The 23,074-nt window shown below is 39.3% G+C and overlaps 1 protein-coding gene across 1 annotated transcript in view; it reads right to left on the bottom strand.

The window, feature by feature from the left end:
- The window catches only part of LOC139695323 (uncharacterized), a 194,239-nt gene that overhangs the window by 88,184 nt on the left and 82,981 nt on the right, over positions 1-23,074 (bottom strand). The window contains exon 3 of the mRNA XM_071594030.1: positions 19,469-19,614. Within this exon, the coding sequence (XP_071450131.1) occupies positions 19,469-19,614 (146 nt within the window). The remainder of the gene's footprint in view (positions 1-19,468; positions 19,615-23,074) is intronic.

The raw sequence follows: 23,074 nt of genomic DNA, 5'->3' as shown, positions 1-23,074 counted from the left end.
AGTGGTCAAATTGACTTGAAGAACAAAAAAGTCTTGTTGATAATTTTGCGTAAAACAATGGACGCCATATCACTAAAACAATGACACCATGAGTTCCCAAATAGGCGCCTAGGATTTGACAGCACAATAATTCGCCGAATGAACCCGTTTTATAAAATGCCCATTATAGAATATGTAGTGACCGCGCGGTCAAAGCATCACGAATTTCAGGGTGCTCAATGCCGGGTTTTGTTGAATATCAAACTGGGAGAGGGAAAACTGAGCACCAACTCAAATACAATCCTTTGAGCTCTTTTATGTCTCATATTGATCGGGTATTCTTTCGATGAGATGAGGAGTTCAAAGAATCCCGTCAATCTCAAAAGTGAACTCAAGTTCCCTATGTTTTTCAAATTAGCTCCTTGTCTCGTTCTCTAAATGAATTTAGCGGCAGCCATCCTAGTTACGCTAATAATCGTTTTAGACCTAGTTACAACTTTTCTAAAATCTTTTGCCTAAAACTGTCCATTTCCTACAGGAAAACACACCGTATATTTCCGAACATAGATGACCGGATTAAATTAAATATTAAACACACATCAGCAAGCACACAAGTGTTAACCGGACATGGAAACTTTAACTCCTACTTAAACTTCATAGGGAAATGTTTTACCCCTCTGTGTAACTGTGGAAAAGAAGACACAGCAGAACACAGAGTGGAGGATTGTGTTTTCTATGAGACAGAGCGGCAACTCTTATGGAACAGTATGGAAGAGAAGCTAACGAGCTTTAGGGAAATGATCACATTCTGCCTACAGAACAACAATAACCTGCTCGGAAAATTTGTAATAAGAAAACCAGCAAATAGTGAACCACAACAAGCGAACTAACTGGGAAATATTTTGTGTAAAATGTAGCAATGTATTCTATATGTCTATTGAGTGATTTTTTTTTTCTTGAATTGCTTATCATTAGTTTAACTCCCAACATATATAAGCACCTGTAGATGTTAAAATTTTAGAATAACTTTCCTTATATCTGATTATTTTTGTCTGTTTTGTTATGTCTGTTGTTTCCTTATGTCTCATTATTGTTTGTAAAAAGGGGAACTAAGATTCAAAGGAATCCCCAACTAACTGTGAAGTAAAATAAAAGTGGACCCAGGAAACCATTGGTCAAATGGGTCCAAAATTAAATTAAATTAAATTAAATTAGTTCATTGATGATATGATTCGAGAGCCAATAAAACGATGCTCACGGAGACGACTTTTCCGTGTTCCACGTGAAGAACAACTCAATCCACACCTCCTGCTAGTCGATGAACACCTTTGTGACCGAAACACAGATGTAGGCTCTGCCTTCTGTTACCTTTACTAGACCATAGATCAAACATTTCATCTATTTCTATGCTAATATTAATTTTTCAATACATTATACATTTAAAATATTTTAAAATAGAAATTTACTGATATTTGAAAATTCATACAATGAAATATTAACTCTTTTATAAATTAGTGTTTTTACAATAAAATTATTACCGAGCTTACGCGTTCCAAACGCGAACTAGCCTGACAGCTTAGCATCCATACCGTAGACGGGACTCGAATCTATGACCTTCAGGTTAGCCGGCTAAGATGTTTCCCATGAATCAACCGGATCGCCAAGGGGGTTGGAATCAGGCTTTAGTCGTGGCGTGAATCGGGTCTGTTTCGGTGGTTAACGCAGTGCCGCCATGACGGGGTGGAATTTGAACATAACCAAACAATAAACAACCGGAATATTTTCGGATAGTCACGACATATATATATATATATATATATATATATATATATATATATATATATATATATATATATATATATATAGGGTAAAGACAAGAAGGTAGTGCATATAAATCCGCAAATACCCTTAGAAAACATTTAGAGCATAAGGACAAGGCATGAATTATTAGGCACATCTTCCTTCTTCATCTTCCCTGACCATTTAAGTGTGTATTGTTACGACTCAAATAGATCCATGTAGAACGTGCAGATAATTTGTAGATCGAGTGTCATGCTGAAAATCAGCTATTCATCCGCAAGACGTTCGTTCATATCACATAATAAAGGCCATGGCAGAAATCAACAGTGGCAATCAACATCACGATAAGATAATATTTCCAATATACTAATATTAATAGATGTTATCATGACTACCAAAAATCATAAAATTTGATTCATGATGAATGCTCATATGGCTTTTGCAGGACGAATTTTATCATCTTTCACCAGCGATTGGTTTAATCTCCGACATCCCGTTCGCAATTCATCCTTGATGGATCACTATTTCGCAATAAATGCCAACTAGTTGCAGGAATCTCTACTGGGAATCCTGTTTTAGGAATACCTACCAAAGGGCTTAGCATTCTGCTCATGCACCCGGCAAGGTACCGTGATTATATTCCCGGTCCATGAGTAACTTTTTTCAGCGACTATCATACTTGCATTGCAATACTTTTGCTTATTTAGTCGTCGACTCATGGATTTTGATGCCGATAAAAACGAAGTGAATTCGTCGACATTTATTATGAGTGACGAACTCTCATTATACTGCATAAAGAAAAGGTCAATGAAATATGAGAAATAATGCATAATAGGTTACCAAGGAGGCCTCTTTTGGGGAGACGGGGACGAAGCACCAGTGGTGTGCGACTGCAGAGGACATGCCAGAGACGAGAATATTTTTATTCAGGGCTGATGGTGATTCGAAAAGATCCTATGCAGTGTTTTTGCGGTCGCTTTCTTTGAATCGAGAGAGAGATTTAAATGTCAAGTCACGCTTTACGGGCACGTTGACGCAAAGCAAGACCTGAAGACGATTTAAAAAAAAATCGTGTCACGCCATGGAACCTACATTCAAAGCCTTTTAATCTCTTTATGAGCGGTCAAATTAATGCAAGTCACAGAGACAAGTAGAGTTGGTGGTTGACATATTAACTCGAATCAGCTACCTTCTGATACTCATCATCAATATTTCAACCTTAAATATTTCATCGGTTTGATTTACTGTAGTCCTCAATTCTTCGCTATTCCGTGTTTATTTCCTCACTCCCTCATAACTTCTCTGTTGTACCTACTCCTTAATTTGTCCTACTTACTTGTCTTCCCCACGATTCTTCCTTCAATTTTCCCTTCCATTGTGTCCCTAACTATCCATCCAGTTCTTCTTTGCAGTAGAGTTCTCCATATGGTCCTTCCCCCTTCCGCTCTTCCATTTACTTCTTCGTTCCCCACTTTGACAGCCCATTTAACCTCCAACATTTTCTGATAATGCCCAAAGGATATAGATTTTTAAATCAAGTATAAATGTCGATGATATCTTCAAATTACACTCACTTCAACGGTATAACCCTAACAGCCTCCACTGGGTCGTGTACCAGAGAGAGTTGTGAATCCACCATTTATTATGTGAATTCAGGATGATGATGTATTCGTAATAAGGATTTTATATTACAACTATTCTTGGATTACTTTTTGGGGGTGCTTAACCTTTATCTCGTCACGTATTTATTCACCTGACCTTGTTCCAGAAAAACAGGAATAGTCGATGGGAGATTCTCTAAAATTTTAATCATTGGTCCAGCAGTTAAGAATGTATCGAAAGAACAGGTAGTATTAGTAGTATTTGTATTAGCATCAAAGGTAGACGACAGAGCAGATTTCAGAGGTCATTTACTTCAATGTCTATATATTTCCCCGCATTGCGCCCCGAGATGTTATGAGAAAATCCCCGAAGTTTGAGGATATAAAATTGAAGTCTAAGTGTAGTTTATCAAACGATCACGGTGGTAATCAATATTTTTGTTCAGCGTTACTTCATCGGTTGGCAACCAATCATCAGTAATGCGTATATTAGCAAGTCTTAGCATAGATTGTTTTGTAATTATGACCTTCAATAGTTCGCTAACCAATCTAGATTTAGATTTATGAATTCTTCGTTAAAATTTGCCTTTGTGCGAGTGGACGACTGCACGCAAGGCAAAAAGTAAACCTTCAACATTTAGTTCATTTACGTCAATTTATCTTTTGCAAAATCTTTTAGAATTAACCAACCCGAGATCAAATTTTCCACTTTACGGAGCAAGTTTTTTGTTCGCCATCACCGAGAGGAATTAAGTAATCGAGTTCTATTAGAGCTGAGTACAACAGTACGTGTATATTGGGCCATGTTTATTTAGTGTACATAAGCCCCGAAACAACATCTTTGCCAAGCAGGATTATGATTGAAAAGACTGAAATGACAAATCCAAATGAGGAATGCAACACAGGTTTTTTCGTCTGACAGGCAATACGCAAGCAAGAATGAACCATTTAGGTCGGCCGCGCAACTGAGCGACCAGATCTTGGCGACTCAGGTCCAGCGAAGCAGCCGGCAACACTGCCAGCCAATGAACCCGAAATAAGTCATCATACGAGGCAGATGTTTCTTCAGCTCTTTTCGGTTTGAACATGAACCCGGAGCAAGAGCTTTTTGGTACTTGTTTGTCCCGTTCTCAACCTCTATTACGAATAGCTCCGCGTTCAAATACAGCCATTGCCGTTTTCTTAAGCTTCGGAGCAATCGTGAAAACAAGTGAACGAAAGCACAACTGTTAGATAGAAATAAGTCTTCCAAAAAACCAAAGGAAATCACAAAGCACGCAGTGGCACGCACCAATTTCGTCCATGAAATGACTGTCCGTCATTGCGGTTGGTTCTGCACCGAGCGTCTCGTATTGAATTATGGGTTTGTTGATGATCGTGACTACCATCCCGTCGCCTATACAACGCTGGGCATTTTGACGCCAGTCGCGACCTGGCTTCTCGGTGCGCGCCATCCGCTAAATGCCCGAGACTGACGCTCAGACCTGTTCGAGAAACGGCGGTCGGAGGCAGAAGACGGATGGCAGCGAGAATGGCTTCACGCTCAAAACCTCTAATTTGATTTTCCTTAGTTTTCATCACGGTTTCAAGGCCCTTCGCCTTGCAATTGGGCAACCCAACACTTTCCCAAATGGACAGCAATGGAGGAGAGAATAAGAGCTCGCGAGTTTGGCTACCCATCATGCCATTAAAAAAACAAGATTGTCGTAAAAAGTGTAATAAAAAATTGATTCGGATGCTATCAAAGGCAAAAAAATAAAGAATAAAGGAGTAAAGACAAAAGAAAACATATTCATCGCACTTATTTCACATCATGTTGAATTTCAGCAAAACACGATTCACAGAGAAATAAACCGAGCTGTGCCTCCTAAGTGAATTTAACGAGTGAACTAATGTTAAAGCATTAGGAATGGGACACTTTACCTCTGAATTTCACATAAAACCCAAACGCCAAACTATTTCTCAAGATTAATGGAGTTCTGAAAAATTCTGTAAAATCTTTAAAAAAATTGGTGTAAATTACCATAACTTTCACAGATATTTCGCATAAAATCAGTGATCCACAACGGTTTGACAGTGATATTTAACTTAGTTCAAAAAACTGATTCTTTCGGTTGTTACTCTATAATCTCAGCGAGACACCCTTAGATATTGAGGATCCGCGGTGAAGTACAATTTTTATAAATTGATTCAATGCTCATAATGTAATTTCTTCTTAAACCATAGTTCAATTTTACAGTCTAAGGAATTAATTTTTCACTACTATGCAATAGGCCTTAACAGTTTTTTTATCTACCCTTCAGTACTTAACAGAAATCTCTCTCATTAGTAAGTATTAAATTAAGAGAAAAAAACCAGGGTACCAACCGAAAAAATTAGATAAAATAAAAATGTATGCTAATTATTTAATTAGTATAGATGTTACACCGCTAGATTGCAACGTCCTCCACAAAAATCTTGTATTTTTCCCTGCTTAGAAACGTCCCTAGACAGTCGAAGACAGTCGCAGTCATTTCCTCCATTTTTTTCATTTTCATCTGACAGTTGGTAACAATGATCTTATCATTTGTTTGCCATGCTATACACCGTGAACATTTTTCAACGGACATCTTTGTCACCCTTTAAAAGGAATTAAGAAACCTGCACAGTATTTTGGGTAATTGGTTTCTGATAAATATTAAAAGTTCGCATCTGACTATTAAGCCACGATTTTGATGCTGGAGAAAACTTCTAGATCAAAACGGAGATGGCACGATGTTGCAATAACTTGTGCGGTTATTGTCGCGTGTTTCAAAGCACTGAGAGACTCCAAAATTGACGAATGAACTCTACGGGGTGGAGGAAGGGAGAGAGAGAGATTTTCCAGTCCATTACGTCCTGAAAGATGTCCTCGGCGTGCAAGGAACTGTAAAGTTGCGAGCTAAATTTTTATCATTACTTCTCACTCAACCCTCGCTTAAACATGTCCACTAAAGGCTTCATACCATATCACGTGCAACCATTAGCAATTCCGGTGGAGCGTCCGTCCTCTCGGATGTCACGCAATCGAACTGAAGGTTCCAGGGTCGGCTACGTTACATTCCCTCGTCATCTAGGCGTTCATGGACTATTCATGACACCGAATTTCTCGGTGAAACAATGGGAGATGGAGCATCCATTAGTTGACCTTGTCTCAACCCATCACATGCGCCGTGGGAAGTTTACGTGATGGACTCCGGCCTCTCGATTATCGAAACGAGCTCTGGGGTTGATGGCCACTCTACCCCCTCAGCAGACTGGACGGTACATCTTACTCATTATCTGCTGAGAGGGTGAGATGACCATACAGTACGGACACAAGTCATCCAAAAGATCGGATGTTTCGAACATTACTGTAATGTTCAACGATGCATTAATGAGCCAACGCCGAAGACCAGTTAACCCTTGTAGTAAGCAGACACATGAAACTGGAAATTACACGGATGGGCAAAAGAACCCTTAGGATTAATAGTTAATGAAGCATTATTGCTCCCTCTTCCTCAAACCGAAAATATGTTATTTCATGTCAGAGATGATCAGTTACTCTTCCAACATATTAAAGGGAATCACTTGCACTTGCACTTATTATTAAGGAAAAGAGACTTCAGGGTCGCAAGAATTCGAGCCTACCCGCAGTCTCCTCTCCATGGAGAGCAGCTAAGGAAGTTTTAACTGGAAGAGTTTACGTAAACAGCAGATGCTAAGTAGCTTGCTGATAACAAGGGTAAGCTAACCTGACAGCTTACCTGTAAAACATGTTCATGATTACTTTATATTATATTATATTAATTGGATCGCTTCTTTCATATCTCTATATGGTTTCAATACTACGTTTACTAATGCTCCCGCACATGATAATAACATGCACAAACGCTGTATTTTGAATTTCATCGAATCGTTCACCTATAACCCAGCACCGTTTACTTTTCTCGTCCAATGTCCAAGGTAATCGTTTCCTTAATTTTCCATCAATCTTCGTGTGCATAAGCGGCATCCACGAGGAAATAGGAGATTAAGAAGTAGAGGAATTATTTCGTCCACACGAAAGAGCGCAATTTCTATCGTACCCTATCGTATGACCGTACCAGGTTAAAAATACCGTTAATGACTTGCAAAAGGTTTTCAGTCTATCTCGCTTCAACAGGTACGAACAAGCTACTATCGGAGAGCAAAAAAAAACATCCAAGCATGGAGACATCACGAACTACCACTACATCGATGTCCTAGTTTGAATTACCGTTCTCCTAATTTGGCCTCGTAATGACGGAAACCACGTCATTATAAACTTTGAAAAAGAAAAAATGGGAAAATTATGTGAAACAATTCGGCCCTTTTCTCGATTCCGAATAACGTGTTGATTTAGTCACGGAACATTAATTTTTTATCTGTACGCCAGCAATAAGCACTACAAGCTCATTGGCTGGCCTGAATTTCCCACAAAACATTAACCGATTGTCACCACGGCATTCGACTTGCTGCTTGAAAAACAAAGGGAAATGATTGACAAAAGTAATTAATGAACGGACAGATGCATGCGAGGCATACCAAAATGTCAGTTAATAGCGTCGGCGCAATATGACTCTCACTATTAATCATCAGATCTTTAAGAGATTAACCATTTTTTTTAAGTGTACTACAAGCATACCAAAATGAAAAAATTTCATCGGAAAAAATTAGCGAATGAAATCACTAGAAAGGATTATAAAACATTTTTCCTCGTGCCAAAGGGGACTTCGTGTTCTATAAAAAATATTTAGACCCTTAAGGACTTAGGAAGATTCTCGACAATTATTGAAAGAACACGCTACAAGGTAGGGAAATTTCATAAGTACTAACATCAAAAAAATTAAACACCAAATGTTTTTCATTTGTCAAAATAATTCTGCTTACGCCACACACCGACAATAGATTCACGAGTTGCCGGACGTGTTGACCGTCGTCTGTTGGTTCAGAGGCTTTTGTCTATGGCGTTCTGGATGCTGACAGGATCAAGTCGTGTTTTCTGACGATAATGTTGAATACATACGCAATAGGCGGCGTATTTTTGCGAAAAGGCCTCGAGAAAACTCAGCCGACAGTCTGTTAAATAACTTTCTCTGTCTTACGCTTTATTGCCTCTCATCATCGGAACTACGCCTTTCCTTAATTCATGCCTCTCTTGTCCCATCCACATCTAGTGTGTGAGTACGTCAATCGCACGTCACTTTCTCCTCGAAAGAAACACGTACGCACAAAAAGCAACTTGTATTAATCAACTCACGGAATCAGAAACGGAAATGATATCAATCGGACGTTCACTCAGACCATATCCCATAGACGCTATTTACACGAGAGCCTCATTCTTATCGTCAACCAAACAGTGCAATCCTCGTTTTTTTGTTTATTTTCCCCGACGTGATATCTAACCTTCTCCCCTGTTATCTATATCCCAACCTCAGCTCTGCCATTGCACAAAAACTCTTAATAGGAAAAAAAGTCTCTTCCCTTTATTTGGAAATCGTAAAAATTCAATTTCGCGTCACTTCGGTTGTAACATTAATCTTAAGCGCGATTTCATCATAACCCGGCGTGCCCACCATATATCACATTGCAATATTGAATTGTTACATTGCAAGTAATGAGTTTAAAACTTGTACCGCTGGTTGTAAAACTTGAACATGCTACATAAATAACACCATGATTCGGCTAAGGGCTTCTCTCCTTCGACAGAAAATTTAATTCGCCGATAAAACCAATAACCTTTGCATCGCCGCATTCGTATGGCGTCCTCTCGAACGAAATGCGCAACTATTTTTCGTCCTTCTCTCCTCTTGAATACACAGTCAACAGGTGTGTTCGGCGAGAATAACGGTATATAAAAGATGGTGAGTACATCGTAATATTTTCAACAGACTGGGGAGCGTAATAATAACCGAGATATGAAACCAGAAAAAAAATTTTTTTCATTCTTAAAAATATATCAACAAGAGGAACCTCTTATTGCGAAATTTCAAATTTAAAACTATTGATGCTTGTGAGTATAGGGCATGTCAAAGAACTGAGATTACTACTTCTTATCACGGTTAAATGTTTCAAGTTTATTAGAAATGACTATTACAGAGCGAAATGCAATTCATTCCACTTTAATTCAAACTCAATAACTCAACGTGTTACAAAACTTGGTTTGCAAATTTCACCAAATGCCATCAACGTCTACGCAAAATAACATTTACGCATCTCATTCCGAAAAGTCTACATGCATAGTAGGTGAATCTTGATTTCTGTAGTTACGACGCGAAAGGAAAAAAATCGTTCGAAGTGTGGTTTATTATTCAAGCTCCTAAAACGTGTACTTCTTCAGAGTAAAAAGTAAATGATCCAAGTCCTGAGCTGAAAATTTTTCATGATTATAAATAACAATATAATAAGCTATACGGAGGAAAGTTATTATTTCGATAGTCTGGTGTCATTTTTCGAAACCACACATTGAATGAAATAAAAAATCTAGCTTGAACAGATTTTTATTAAAATTGATCTTTAAGAAAAATTGTTAAGTCCATGAACCATTAATGGTGTCACCTGATGCTGCCGACTGTATTACAAACAGCTTATGCTCTTGTGATTGAGATGTTCCTTATAAACTAACTGGGATTTAAAAACGCAGCAACATAAAATTACACGCGCGTAAGATCTCCAGATCTCCGAATCTTTTTACACCTCCGATATCGCCTTGACCACTGATCTCCGACATTCCTCTACGGTTCTTCGCCCCGGCGGGGCTGTGTGGAGAGGTAGGTAAGGGGGGGGCGGGAGAGGTTTCTGAGGAGGGATACAGGATCGGCTGGGGCTTCAGATGGGGCTCGCATCACCGATCGAGCGGTGAGGAGGGGTGTGGAGGCGATGCGGGGGAGGAAAGGAGGTGACGGACGGGTGCGTAGGTGGAGGATTCGACTTGAAGAGTCGGGAGGATGCATCCGAGCGAGACGCCGTCGCCGTGGTAACCCACAGACACAAGAAGGGATCGTGCACCGAAACAAAGATGTGCGATACCCGATGCGAGACTCGTATCACGATTCGGTTTCGATGAAGTTATGCTGTATGATATTAAATTTCCAATATCTATCTTCGATGTAAAATTTATCGAGGTCAGAATCCATGTATCCTAATTGTGTTTGTGAAAAATAATAATTGACGGTAGATATACTGAGTAGGCATTTTGTAAGCAATTGTTTTACGGCTGTGGTTTTGGATTAGCTGATCTCAGGAACTAAAAACTGTTAAACTTCTTTTAGAAGCCTTTTGAAGTGGCTTTTCCATCCCTATATCTCTCTTGCCCAATATTCTCCCTTCAAATACAGTCTTCAACATTCCATTGCCTCTCAATACCAGTTGCATTTACTCATATTCTTAGGCTTCACATACTAAGTATACGTGATAACGTAGTCATACTCATCATCATCACAGGTTATCAATCCGAGGATAGGCTGGAATCAGCTCTCCAAACTGTCAGGTTCCCTGCCGTCACTAAGACCAAAGCTCCTTACACGAACAACTTCTATTGCCTGCTTCTCGCAGTTCATTCTGTCCTGTTTAACTCATTAATGGTATTCTGCTAGCTATCGTGTCTTAGGATGTCCAATTAGTTTCCCTATTGTTCTTTTAAATGTCCTTCATAAGCTTCTCTCTTCACCCACACTTCGGCTTACATACAAACTTCTACGTTCGTTACTCCCTCAATACATTATGTCAATTTCCTTTCGGAGCATCACATTGCCGTCGCCTCCAATCTTCCCTGCTGCTCTTATTCCATAATATAACTCGATATAAGTTTTGAAAATTCGGTCAATTGTATAACCGAAGGTAAATGCGAGGTAATTCGAATTTTCGATGCCATCGATACCTATTTCAAAGCCAATGTATCGGAAATTTTCAACAGTTCAAGTTTACATCGGACCACGATGCTGAAAATCGAACTTCCCCTGACCAATGCCTCCTCAGCACATGACCTTGAGCTGAACAAGCGTCCTGCCTTCTCTCTCACTCTTCTGTTCTCCCTCTCTCTCATATCCACCCCCGCCTTCCACAAACCCATTCACCCACTTTAGAGAGAAACATGGAAATCCTCAAAAAGGGGAGTACGAAGGATTACAACTCGATCTTATCACTGCGGTCACATTATCATTATTCATCCCAATCCATCGTCCTATCGCTCGCATCGGAGAAGTGTACGAGTGCTAAACGTGTCCGCTGCGCTCCATTAATTACCACTTTTATCAGACGAGCAGATCGTAGGACGGCGATACACGGCGACAGACAATCTGGTATCTTTTCTGACTAAGGAGACGGGGCATCAATCTGATAACACGCTATCCTAATCATGAGTTATACCGGGTTATGTCCCATTCAATCACGGGCGAGAACGTGCCTTTCCCCCGATTTAAAATTTTCTTTAAGAACTATTTCACGAATATAATTTTCACATATATTTCTCAAAAAATCAAAAACAGCCAGCACTGCTGTTTTTCAAGGAAAGTATAATAAATCCATCGATACCATATTTACCTTTGTTTTGATTGAAGACTAGGTATGATCTTCGGTATTTGGGTGATTAAAAACAACGCTGCATTTTCAATTAATAATTTAACTCTCCACGATCATGATTTCGTCGAAAGCAACATCATCAGGTGACAATACAAAAGAATAGTAGAAAGTTAGAAGTAATTATGTGCACACATCGACAGTTTGTGGAGGAAGATAGGCGTATGTAGAAATATACTGCTAACTATGTAATGTCAACACATCTTGCGTCGCAACAAAACCATGGTCGTGGGAAGTAAAACTGGGCGTAGAGATTGCAGCACTGTTGCTCCTTTACCTTTCAAAGTTTAAATAGTTTCAAGTTACGCCTGAGACGGTTCTTAATATATACTTTGGTTAAAATGGGGCTTGGAGGTAAAATATTCTTATAAGACAGCTTTCGTTAATACTCTATAGATGGTTTCACTTAAAAACTAGCTGGTGTATTAAATATGGGCGAACACGATAGCAGTATTTAATAAAAAATGTTCAAACATAAGAGGTACATTCAAATCTTGGATTTCAGCCATTAAAGGTTTCATCTGAACACTGCTAATCTTAACAAAAGCCGAGAGTCAAATCAGCATGCCAAATGACCGACAGATGACATAGGTTATTATAGATATATAATATGCCTGCGCAGAATTAAACTATCTCATTCATATTTACAGCTTTAACATTTCGATAAAATATTAAGGATAACAAACTGTATTCTTTGATATAAAATCAATAAGCAGTCCTTATATAAGTACGTATACGGTTATACTCCAAGTAAAGATTTTCATATTAAACTTTGGCTCGAAAACTATACTCATCCATGAGAACTTCGCCAAAGTCTGAGCCAGAACGGCACACCAAAGTTTCATTTTCATTCATAACATTAAATTACCTATAATTGCAGAGAAGGAAGAAGACAAGGACACGGATACTCTCTAGCACGACGACGTTCCACAAGAATACGAACAAATGTCAAAAGTAGGTTACGAAATATAGATGAAGAAGTTAACGTTCGGACAAATCTGAGAAAGGCTTGGTGATCTGGGAAGCGCATATTGTAGCAGCGATAGAAAATACCGAGATTGAAAGATATTCTGTTATGCTTTGTCACAGAAGGGTTCTTTGTAGCATAACCTAACTCGTTTAACTTACCACTTAAATTTTAGCTAAATATATATTCTTTCAGACATAATAAACAATTAACAGCGGTAATTAAATGGACATAACTAATGAATTACAAAGAAGTCCCCCCAAGGATGAAAAAATAAAAGGGTATCAAGCAATAATAATGAGAAGAAAGCAAATCGAATAAATTCTGAGACATTTTGATCAACTGAAGCTCGTGAAAACATTCAGTAGAAATGACGGGTCAGTGGGCTAATTGGAAGCAATAAAATCACTATGTATACCCTAAGCTCTAACCTATCATCACGAACATTCGTTTTCTCACCCCGAATTTAGCCTTAGGGCGTGTACACTGTTCAGTGTATATACTTGTATAATTTATACACGTATACGTACACAGGTACAATGCTCAATTTATTCAGGGTAAAGAGGTCAACTTCATTTCCCAACATCACCAGTTGGTTTGCAATGAAGCTGTAGTAACTAGAAGATTACACTGCTTAGATTTTGATGAAACCACGACCATCGCCCGGGAATGAATTCGGGATCACCCATTCAGAAGCCGAACACTTGACTATCACAGCCCTCAGGAGTCTCATTACCTATAATTTACAATGATTTTTTATGAAAGAAAATCCAACAAAAAAAAAGAATCAGAATTGTTGGAAGGAGATTATTAGGACCAGCCACAGCTGGCAACGACCCCTCACCTGGGGGGCCTCGCGATCAAACATACGAAACACTTAATAAAATGTCCCTCACCTCCATATTTATGCATGTGAAAGTAAAAAGTCAGGTAAAAGCTCGAAATAATCAACCCTCTTGTTAACTTAGCATCACTTTTCGAGTTTCTGCGCTCAGGTGACATCTTTGACGAAAACGTCGTTTAGGTAAGGTGTACGGAATACCAGTTGTCGTTTAAGGTACCGTGTCCACAGATTCAAATCCGGTTTTTACTGCTAAGGCTATGGGGGACATAAGAGTTTCGCTCACTTACTTCACCATAGGAGTAAAAGCATAGCCGAGTGAGAGAATTGCCAACAAGTTTCTCAGCGAGGCTTTTCAGCGTGAAGACTAAATGGGTAAATAAATGCCAGATGTGAGATGTCACCGAAGGAAATAATTATGCATGGATATCCTTCCAATAAAGCCAAGTACATATAATGCCCTAATCTTCCCTTCCAGGACGGTTATTCAAGAGGTAAATGTTGGGAGACGATGTAGAGGTGGGAAAGAATATGAATGTTGACCGAAACAAAGGGGAAGCGGGAGGTATCTGGAGTTAAATAATGGTTTTTTTTGTGATGCAGGTTTTAAAGTATTCATTCAGTGTTGTGTCAGGTAATGCTTAGGAGTGCATAGGAAGAAGATCCATCAAAAATTTAACATTAGAATATTAAAATACTCTTAATTCTAATAAATAATCATCTCTTCCATATCCACGCCATTTCTTCGCGTGTATAGTCCCTCGTATGGGGCGGCATTAGCATTCACCGTCGGAGGCAACGTCGCCTCACCACGTTCCCATGGTGCACGTAGTGCCGCTAAAGCGGTCAAAAACCATTTACCTTTGTTCGCAACATGAACAACAAGATGAACAGCACTTGTCCGGACAAAATATTACTCAGTCACAGTCCAAGGAATATAATCGATTGACGACGAGTTACAAGTAGGCTACTCGCTAGCATAATGACCCGTTACATTCAAAGCACGCAATGTGGAGCGCACAGCGCACACCGTAGCATATGAAAGAGTGGGAAGACGTGGACATCATTGAAAACCGTTAAGGACGAGTCATACTCCGTGGAGCGTACACATATTTCTGGCATAAAAAAGTAAATGTTTCACTGTGAAAAAACAATCATGACCCATTTTTCAGTGATGTCAAACGTCTGTGAAAATTTGTTTTTAATATCACCAGACATCGTCTGATATAACCAATACAATTCGAATGAACGGTGATTATTTTGCCAAAAGGGATTTATCCACATTTAAAACCAAAAGGAGGGTGTCGGCTATTACCAAAAACCAACAGACCTCTATAGAAATGCGAGGTTGCAAGTTTGAGGAAAGATAATTTGATGTACGAGGCGTACCCACCCTGGCGACGACCCACGCTCAACCTACATCACACGCTCTTAATTGAAAACAATAGTGACAGACATAAATTCATTCAACGTATTTTGCATAATTAGGTCGGTTTTTCACGGTACTTACAAACTATCTCTCAGCGTTTCACGTCACACACATAGACTACCTGTTTAAAAAGTGTTTGAGAAGACGGTGGGAATAGTAGTGATAACAGTAAAAGAAGGGTTGCGTTATGAAAAGAAGCTTAGTGGCAAACATAAGAGGCAGGAGAGGCTAATGCAGAGCATTTGGATTGATGATAGCATACTGTGATAAAGGGGAGGAGAATGAATGCCACGCAAGGGAGGAAGGGGAATGAATGTGTAGAAATGTTGGGCGGAATGAAGGAAGGTAAAAAGCATTCGGAATTGAAGAACAGTTCATTGTAATGGGGGTGTCAGGGTGTTCTTGTCAGATAAAGGTAAGAAATGTAGCGATGATCAAATTGTGTCCATCCAAAAACCTACCTTATGCGGCGGACTACCAAAAATAATGATAATACTTTCCCTTTTGACTTTTATTGGACTAGAAATAGTGAATTTTCGAGCATCCATCTGAGATCAGAAGGGAGCACTTCTTTCGCCCGCCTCTCTACATCCTGTTTCGGGATAATAAATCAACCATAAAAAAAGATGCGAGCCACGGGGACGAATCCGAGGAGCCAATGATGTCTGGTCATATTTTTCACTGTGCCAAAAAATGACCAAGTACAAAAAAACGGACCACAGGAATCTTTGCACAATTTTTTGAAGGAAAAATACCGCGTTCAAAATTCGACAGAGCGCCTCCCGTACTCCTAAACCGAACATATTTACAGTAACTCTGTACGTGGGAAAGAGTAAAAGATTATTATTAGTAAGAGTAATCTAACCGGCAGAGTAGGTTTTTTGATGGATCAAATTCCTAAAGTATGCTACACTCCTAAGCCCCACTCAGGATAACACAAAATAAAACTTTCAAATCCTGCTTTAGAGTAAGCTTTTACAATCCACGTACTTCCTGCCTCCCTTCATCCCGTCCAACATGTAAATTCTTTTCCTACCTCTACCTCGCCTAACCAACACTCAGTCTCCTCTCAAGAGTCATTAAAATTCCATTTCCACTCAATATGTCCCGCATCCACTTGTCCTGCCTTCTTTGAATTTCTCCTTAAATCTTACCTTCCGCCAAAATATCAAGAACTTCTTCCCTTATTTTTTCTTTCAGTTCATTTTACTTTTTCCATCCAACTCCACATCCAAAAAGTCTCCAGTCTACGCCTATCGTCTTGCCTCAAAGACTAAGTTTCTGAACCGTACAATGCTACTCTACCCAATTGTTAAATATAGCCTAGTAATAATTGGTATTATTGAGCGAATCAGATTTCCATAGGGTCCACTTTCATGAAAATAACGGACAAATCTAAGAATAACTGGGTAATTAGGTTGGCGACTCGGGAAAGCGATAGCATCGTGCAGGTTCTTTCAATTATAAAAATGACTTACACCTAAATAAAGTTTTCTGAATACATTGTGGTCCCGACGAAATTTGGACACGGCACATTTTTGTCCAAATATTTTATGAGGATTCTCGCGACAAGTTTCCTAAGAGGCCATTTTGAAAAAGTCTCCGTGGTGTGGGAATGAATTTTTCTATTTCTATTACTGGAAGTATTTTTTCCTGCAAAATACCACCCTAACCTTTGAAAGAGAGTGCAAAAAAATCAAAAAACACTTCCCGATGACGAAGAGGTGACGAGTGCATACAGAAAATTCGTCACAAGGGCGTAGGCCGGCTTCAGTGAGGTTTCCGAAGCAGAATTGAAACCAATAATGCCAAATGATTACGGAGAAAAAATTTCAAGACGCGCCAATAACACACCCCGGAAATTCCACGAACCCATTCCGATGAATCACAACTTTCGCCGTTTTTTTTTGTCAATTTTCTTATTTTGAGAACCGCTTTGAGATTTTTTTACTGATGCTACATTACCAGTCTACCGCTCTTTAGCAACAAAAACGCCTCTTCCAAGTAAAATATTCTTCACCATGTACCTTCATTTTCTCGCCAAAATTACTATGATTATTTTGTGCGAATTATTTTCACTGAATTTTTTGTCAACAGGGATAGAAATTCGGAAGAAAGCACCAAAAGTCTACATCTTATGACTCAGCATTCTCCTTTAAAAAATTAAATTTAAAAATTAGCTCTGAACAGAGTTTATATAAATGTGGGCTACCGCACTTAGAGTAGTGACAAAAACATGTAGCAATTTTCGAAACTGGAGAAAGCAGTCTTGTGTTAGACAATTAACTTAGATTTGCAGATATATTATCGAAGAATTATTTACGAGCAGTTCTCTCTCTGCTTTCCTCAAATAAAACCCCAAAATGAAGACATGAACTTTCCCATGCCGGCATTCCTTCTAAACCGCCATTTCTAGGGTGTAACAGAATTTCAACTACAGTTTTTTCAGAGTTACAGCCCTCCATAAAGCCTATGGGAAAAGTGCTGCTCTTATTGACAGTTGTGTGAAACCTAGCAGATAGTCAGCATTTTACAACTAAAACATACACCCCTTCTTTCACCCATACCCTCTCTAACCAGCCTATACTCCAGCTGAATCAAACTCTTCTAGGGATAACCTTTGATGTAAAATTTATGTTCCTTCATCATACATGGTTTGTATTTAATAAATCGAGAAAATTTTTGGAAAAATAGATTTATTTCAGAAATTGCTACAATGCCTGAAACTCTTCAAAGTACATCCCTTGACCGTCGACACACTTTGGCCAGCGGCTTTTCCACTTTAGCGACTCGTAGGCTCCCTGGCAGCCGGATTCCGGAAGGTCCTTAAGGGTACGCGTGTAAGCTGCTTTGACGGCACTTAGGGTCCCATGGTGGCGCCCTTTGAGGAAGGATTTCACTTTTGGGAATAGGAAATAGTCTGCTGGTGGCGATTCGAGACTATTAGGGGGTTGGGGAATCGTCGCGATGGCTTTCCAGAAGGTCTTCAAGCAAAAAGACCCTCGACCCTGCTCTTGGTCGTCCGTCAAGACTTTAAAGACGAGTTTAGAACATATCTTTCGCATCGCCAAACATTCAGAGATAATGGTGAGCAATGTCATATTTTCAATACCAATGCGATCTGTGATCATGCACACACTTAACCGTTGGTCTGAATTCAGCACTTCGACGACGACGCACCCGTCAGGAAAAATTTGTAACCGATATATTTTATAAAAACCTTGTATGAACACCATATCTACCAATACATAAATTGTTAGCGTTCTCTTAAGGCTCGAGGAAATTACGCTCTCCCCGAAGCTATGGCAGTGTTTCTTGAATATGTCCTCCACAATACAAAATACTGCGATCCCATCTGGTCGACTGGCTACCCCAGAAGCAATTCAATCACCCACTAAATGTCTTCCCAGCCATAGTTCCGTCATGGCGTCTCCCCTTCAAATATGCTCAAGTGAAGAAAATTTACGAACCCTTAGTCTTTCAAATCTCGCGCATCCCCGAATGGAATCTGACCTCAAATTTCTGTACCGCCTAGAAAATTGGTCTTTTCGTTCGGAGGATCTCATCCCTATCTTTTCACTTCATTTCTTGCACCCACCATTCGAAAAATACGAGTCAAATCACAAACTTCCTAATTTCATTGCCGTGGACCTGTATGTTAGAACACCATCTTAGTAAGGACGAAGTCATGGAAATAATCTAAAAGGTATCGTAAACTTTGATAACGTTAACTATTCAAACAATATTGCGAAATCTATATTTATGCACATACTTAAGGTACTATTAATTAATATACTTGCCATCCATCATCTGGGTTGATGGTCTAAATCGAAACCAAATTGAAAATTTTTCCAATTAGTCACTAATCAACTTTGGTTTGATTTTAGCCTTCCTAATACCACGATTTTTCGTTTTGTCATAACCGGCAATTGTTTTCTTTCATTATTTGATGCCAGGAGAGATTCCTGTTGGTCAAAGATGCATGCGGAATGAGAGCGATTTTAACAAAACCACCAACCGAGATTAATACCAATTGACCGAATTCCAGAAGAGTTCGACACGTCAAAGAAGTGTAAGGCATTAACATCTTACGTCATTGGAGTAAAATTAATGTTATGCATATCCGATTCAACGGAATCGGAACGAAAGACTCGTACATTTCCGCACTTCTCGAGTACGGTGAATAAGAAAAACACACCCACTCCGGATGATTGTCGCCCGATCGTGCGTAATGGAGGAAATATCGCTTGACTCACCGAGCGTGCTGCGAGATGGCCCCGCAGGAGACTAGTTCGCTCAGCAAGGCGTCTCGATCGCCTTCCATCCTCTGGATGGCCCGCGAAAGGGTCGCCGACTGCTCCTGGGCCGCTTCCAGGGCGGAGCGCACCCATGCGAATTCCGACTGCAGAGAGGGAAAGAAAGACACATGAGGCATCATCATTACAACAACATACTCGTAAATAATATGAAAGGGCTTCGACCATGAAGACTTGAGCGGCACGGAATTGCAGAAATAGGGGGCGAAATGGTTCAATCTAGTCCTAACCTAATCCCACACGAATTCTGTTCCACCAGGAATTCGTTTTAACCTACACAGGCAAAATGTAACTAGTTTTATCATAGCCTAGCTAGCACTGAACTTGAGGCTCAAGAAAGGAATTACAAGGGGTGATAAAAAGTAACGAGAATTTTTTAGTTTCGCGCCCTATATGCGGAGAAATATTACCTCCCAAGTTTTGCGCAATTCAAGTCGGTCACTTCGAAGAAAAATGACGAGAACTTTGGAAAAACTTCTTAGATATTTTGAACAATTATAATTCACAATTCACACATCCTTACACGTGAAGTTTCAGTAAAAACTAACACTCCCTCGATGGCACAGCAACCGTACTCGCTCGATATGACTCCCTACGACTTCCTTTAGTTCTCATGTAAGAACAGGGCAATAAAAGCTCAAGTGTTCGGAGACCAAAGAGGAGAAAAAAGGAAAAATTTATGACTCACCTGAAAGCTATACTAAGACGTGACTTCCCTAGCATTTTGAGGACAGGAAAAAGGCATTGACACAAGTGAAAGTGCATATTTGATGGGCAATATGTTGAAGGGAGCAATATAAATATTTGCGAACGCATAAAAAATTTGTATAAATATTTAAATTCCCGTTGTTTATTGATTACAACCCGTATACACTCAGATATTACATTGCAATAGAGTTGGTACAACCTACCACAGTAAAATTCTAACTAATGCGTAAATAACCTTCTCGTTTCATTCTGAATATTTATGTATTACCAATTCGAAGCAAGTTTGACTCAAATTATTCTAAACAAACTAATAACTAACCGATTTCAAATGATTAATAAATAATAACAATGCATGTTCAGTTATAATAGATATCATATTATTACAAAAAGTAGCTATAGATATAAAAAAAAGGGTAGCCTATTTCTTTTTTTAAAATAAAGAACACCAACATATTACCAAATTTCATACAGAAATTAAACGACACAAGCAAGTAGTAGGTTATGAAAAAATGAAATTGACAATAAATAGCTTATGCTATAAATGAATTAAGTTCCCCACATTAATACAAGTATGCAAAGCGATATTTGAAAAATCCGAGAATTGCTCTACGCAAATATTACCTATTAAGTGTTTTCAATTATATTTATTCGTTCGCCATATACACTTGGATTTTCTTTAGCCTCAATATCTTCGTACTGCATTCTCCCGTAATAATTCCATCCGCCCCTACATAGGACATGTTTTCCTTGATCTCCAAGTAGCTTCTTCTCTCAATCTATTATTTTCCGTCTGCTTCAGCGATAAAACTGAGGGTGGGCAAATGCCGTAATATGCAATTAATGACATTTATTTCTCTTAGCCGGCGCGAATAACATGGCCGCAAGGCTAAACAGTCCGAGGCTTTTTCAAGGAAATACGCAAGAGAATACTTCCTACTCATTTTTTCTCAGTTTCCAAACACAAGGGTTCCCCTCGCATCTCACCGCAATTGGTATCACCCCCCACGATCACACAGCGTCTCATGTTGTGCACGATAGAGAATCCACGAGAAAATCAATCAGCTCTTTCTCTACGTGCTGTGCTCCAACATCGCTTTCCCTAAACTCATCTGCATGCTTCATTATGTCTCACTTCGTCTTTCCGCTTGCGCTTAACCCAGTCGTGTCCAACGGCATTTTTCGAAAGTAGACATCGGTCTGTTTTAACAGCTATCTATGTCCCTGATCCAATCGGTACCCACCCCCTCTCTAAATTAATGTTCTCGAAAAGCACTTCCGCTAATCTCTTTGCGTGGATTCAATGCGCACAGAAGTTCCCTTTTCACAATGAAATTCTTCGCTTGGCCTATTCTGCTTTGACTTCCCGTCGACCTCCTACCGTCACACGTTACCTCACCTCCGAGGAATTTGAGGAATCCATTTTTCCTCTTGGTTCGTTGAAGCCAAATAAACAATATGTATTATCCGACTTCTTAAACATTCTCGGGTCACGTGACAAATGGGAGACTTTCTATAGCACTCACTGAGCAACATTATAACGTTCCAAATGACGACGATAACGACCACCGGAAAAATATGCCAATTCTATGCGAAAACAATTCGAAAATTTAATTTCTTGTAAATTTAAAAAGTTTAATTAATCACACATAAAACACAACCTTTTCAAAAAATAACCTCCGTGACATTTGTAACCCGCATACCTTGCGCAGGAATCTTAAATGCATAGTGCGTGACTAGGAGCGAAAGTAGGCAGAGAACTACTTCAGTAAGAGAGGCCGATAAAAAAAAGTTTCAGTGAGTCGGCAAAAGAATTTCAGTCATTTTTGCACGCACTATGACAAGCGTACTGCAGGGTTATGTGAGTGAAATGCGTGGGATGAGTAGAAATAAAGAGAAGGTAATGAGATCACCAGAACGTATTGAAGGTTGTGAAGCACTCAAGGTGGAGCAAGTGGAGCTAGTGAAACAATGCACGTGTTTGCGGAAGAAATTTTTCACTAAAAATTTATAATAATGAGGACTTTATAAGAATTGCGCGAAAAAATATTCAATTAAGATATATTGTACAGAGAGGTATTAAATTCGTACTGACGAAGGGAAAAGCCTTGGCATAGCTAATTGAGTTCAAGGTCAGTACGTGTCATCGGAAACTCTTTCCTGGAGAAAAAGGATGATCGCAGATTAGAGGTTTTTGAGACGTGAAAGTGGAAATATAGGTAAATGGGAAGATGAACGACGATGTATTGAAAAAGCGGGGAAAAGTGGGCTGATATGGTGTGAAATTCGAAGAGGCCAGTACGGGTAGATTTAAGAGATTATGAGAGGTATAGACGGCCGAAGATGTTCATAGATGGGAGATGTTAGGTGAATTAGGATGGAGGGAAGAAAAGAATACACGTTTTGGATGGAACTAAGAAGATTGAAACCATCAGACACTGAAGAAATCAATATCTGGGGAATGAGTTGTTTATTTACCGCAAAAGTGATTTCACTCAACAAGCAGCACACCTGCAAAATGCAGCCTGCAAAAATGTACACCTACGTACTTTCAAGGAGCGCCCATAGCCTTCTCTACTCTATCGGTCACCAATGATAACACAATCCCGTAGGATATTAATCAAGAAAACAAATTCTAGGTCATTTCTGGTTCGCCTTTTGAAATGTATTCACTCCCAGATCCACGTTGCCAGAAAGTTTCCCCAACACTGCCTAAGGTATAAGGTAAGGTAAAGCAGGAAGGTAAAAGGCAGAAGGGTAAGGAAATTTACTACATCTTTGGTTATGATTCAGTACTCCCATCCCTCTTTACAGATGGCATTCGTTTAAAATCAAACACAA

This window comes from Hetaerina americana, unplaced genomic scaffold (genome assembly GCF_022747635.1).
Source record: "Hetaerina americana unplaced genomic scaffold, ioHetAmer1.1.p SCAF_6, whole genome shotgun sequence".
Taxonomy (NCBI): Eukaryota; Metazoa; Arthropoda; class Insecta; order Odonata; family Calopterygidae; genus Hetaerina; species Hetaerina americana.
The sequence above is the reverse complement of the archived record's forward strand: the minus strand, read 5'-3'. Positions and strand labels throughout refer to the sequence as shown.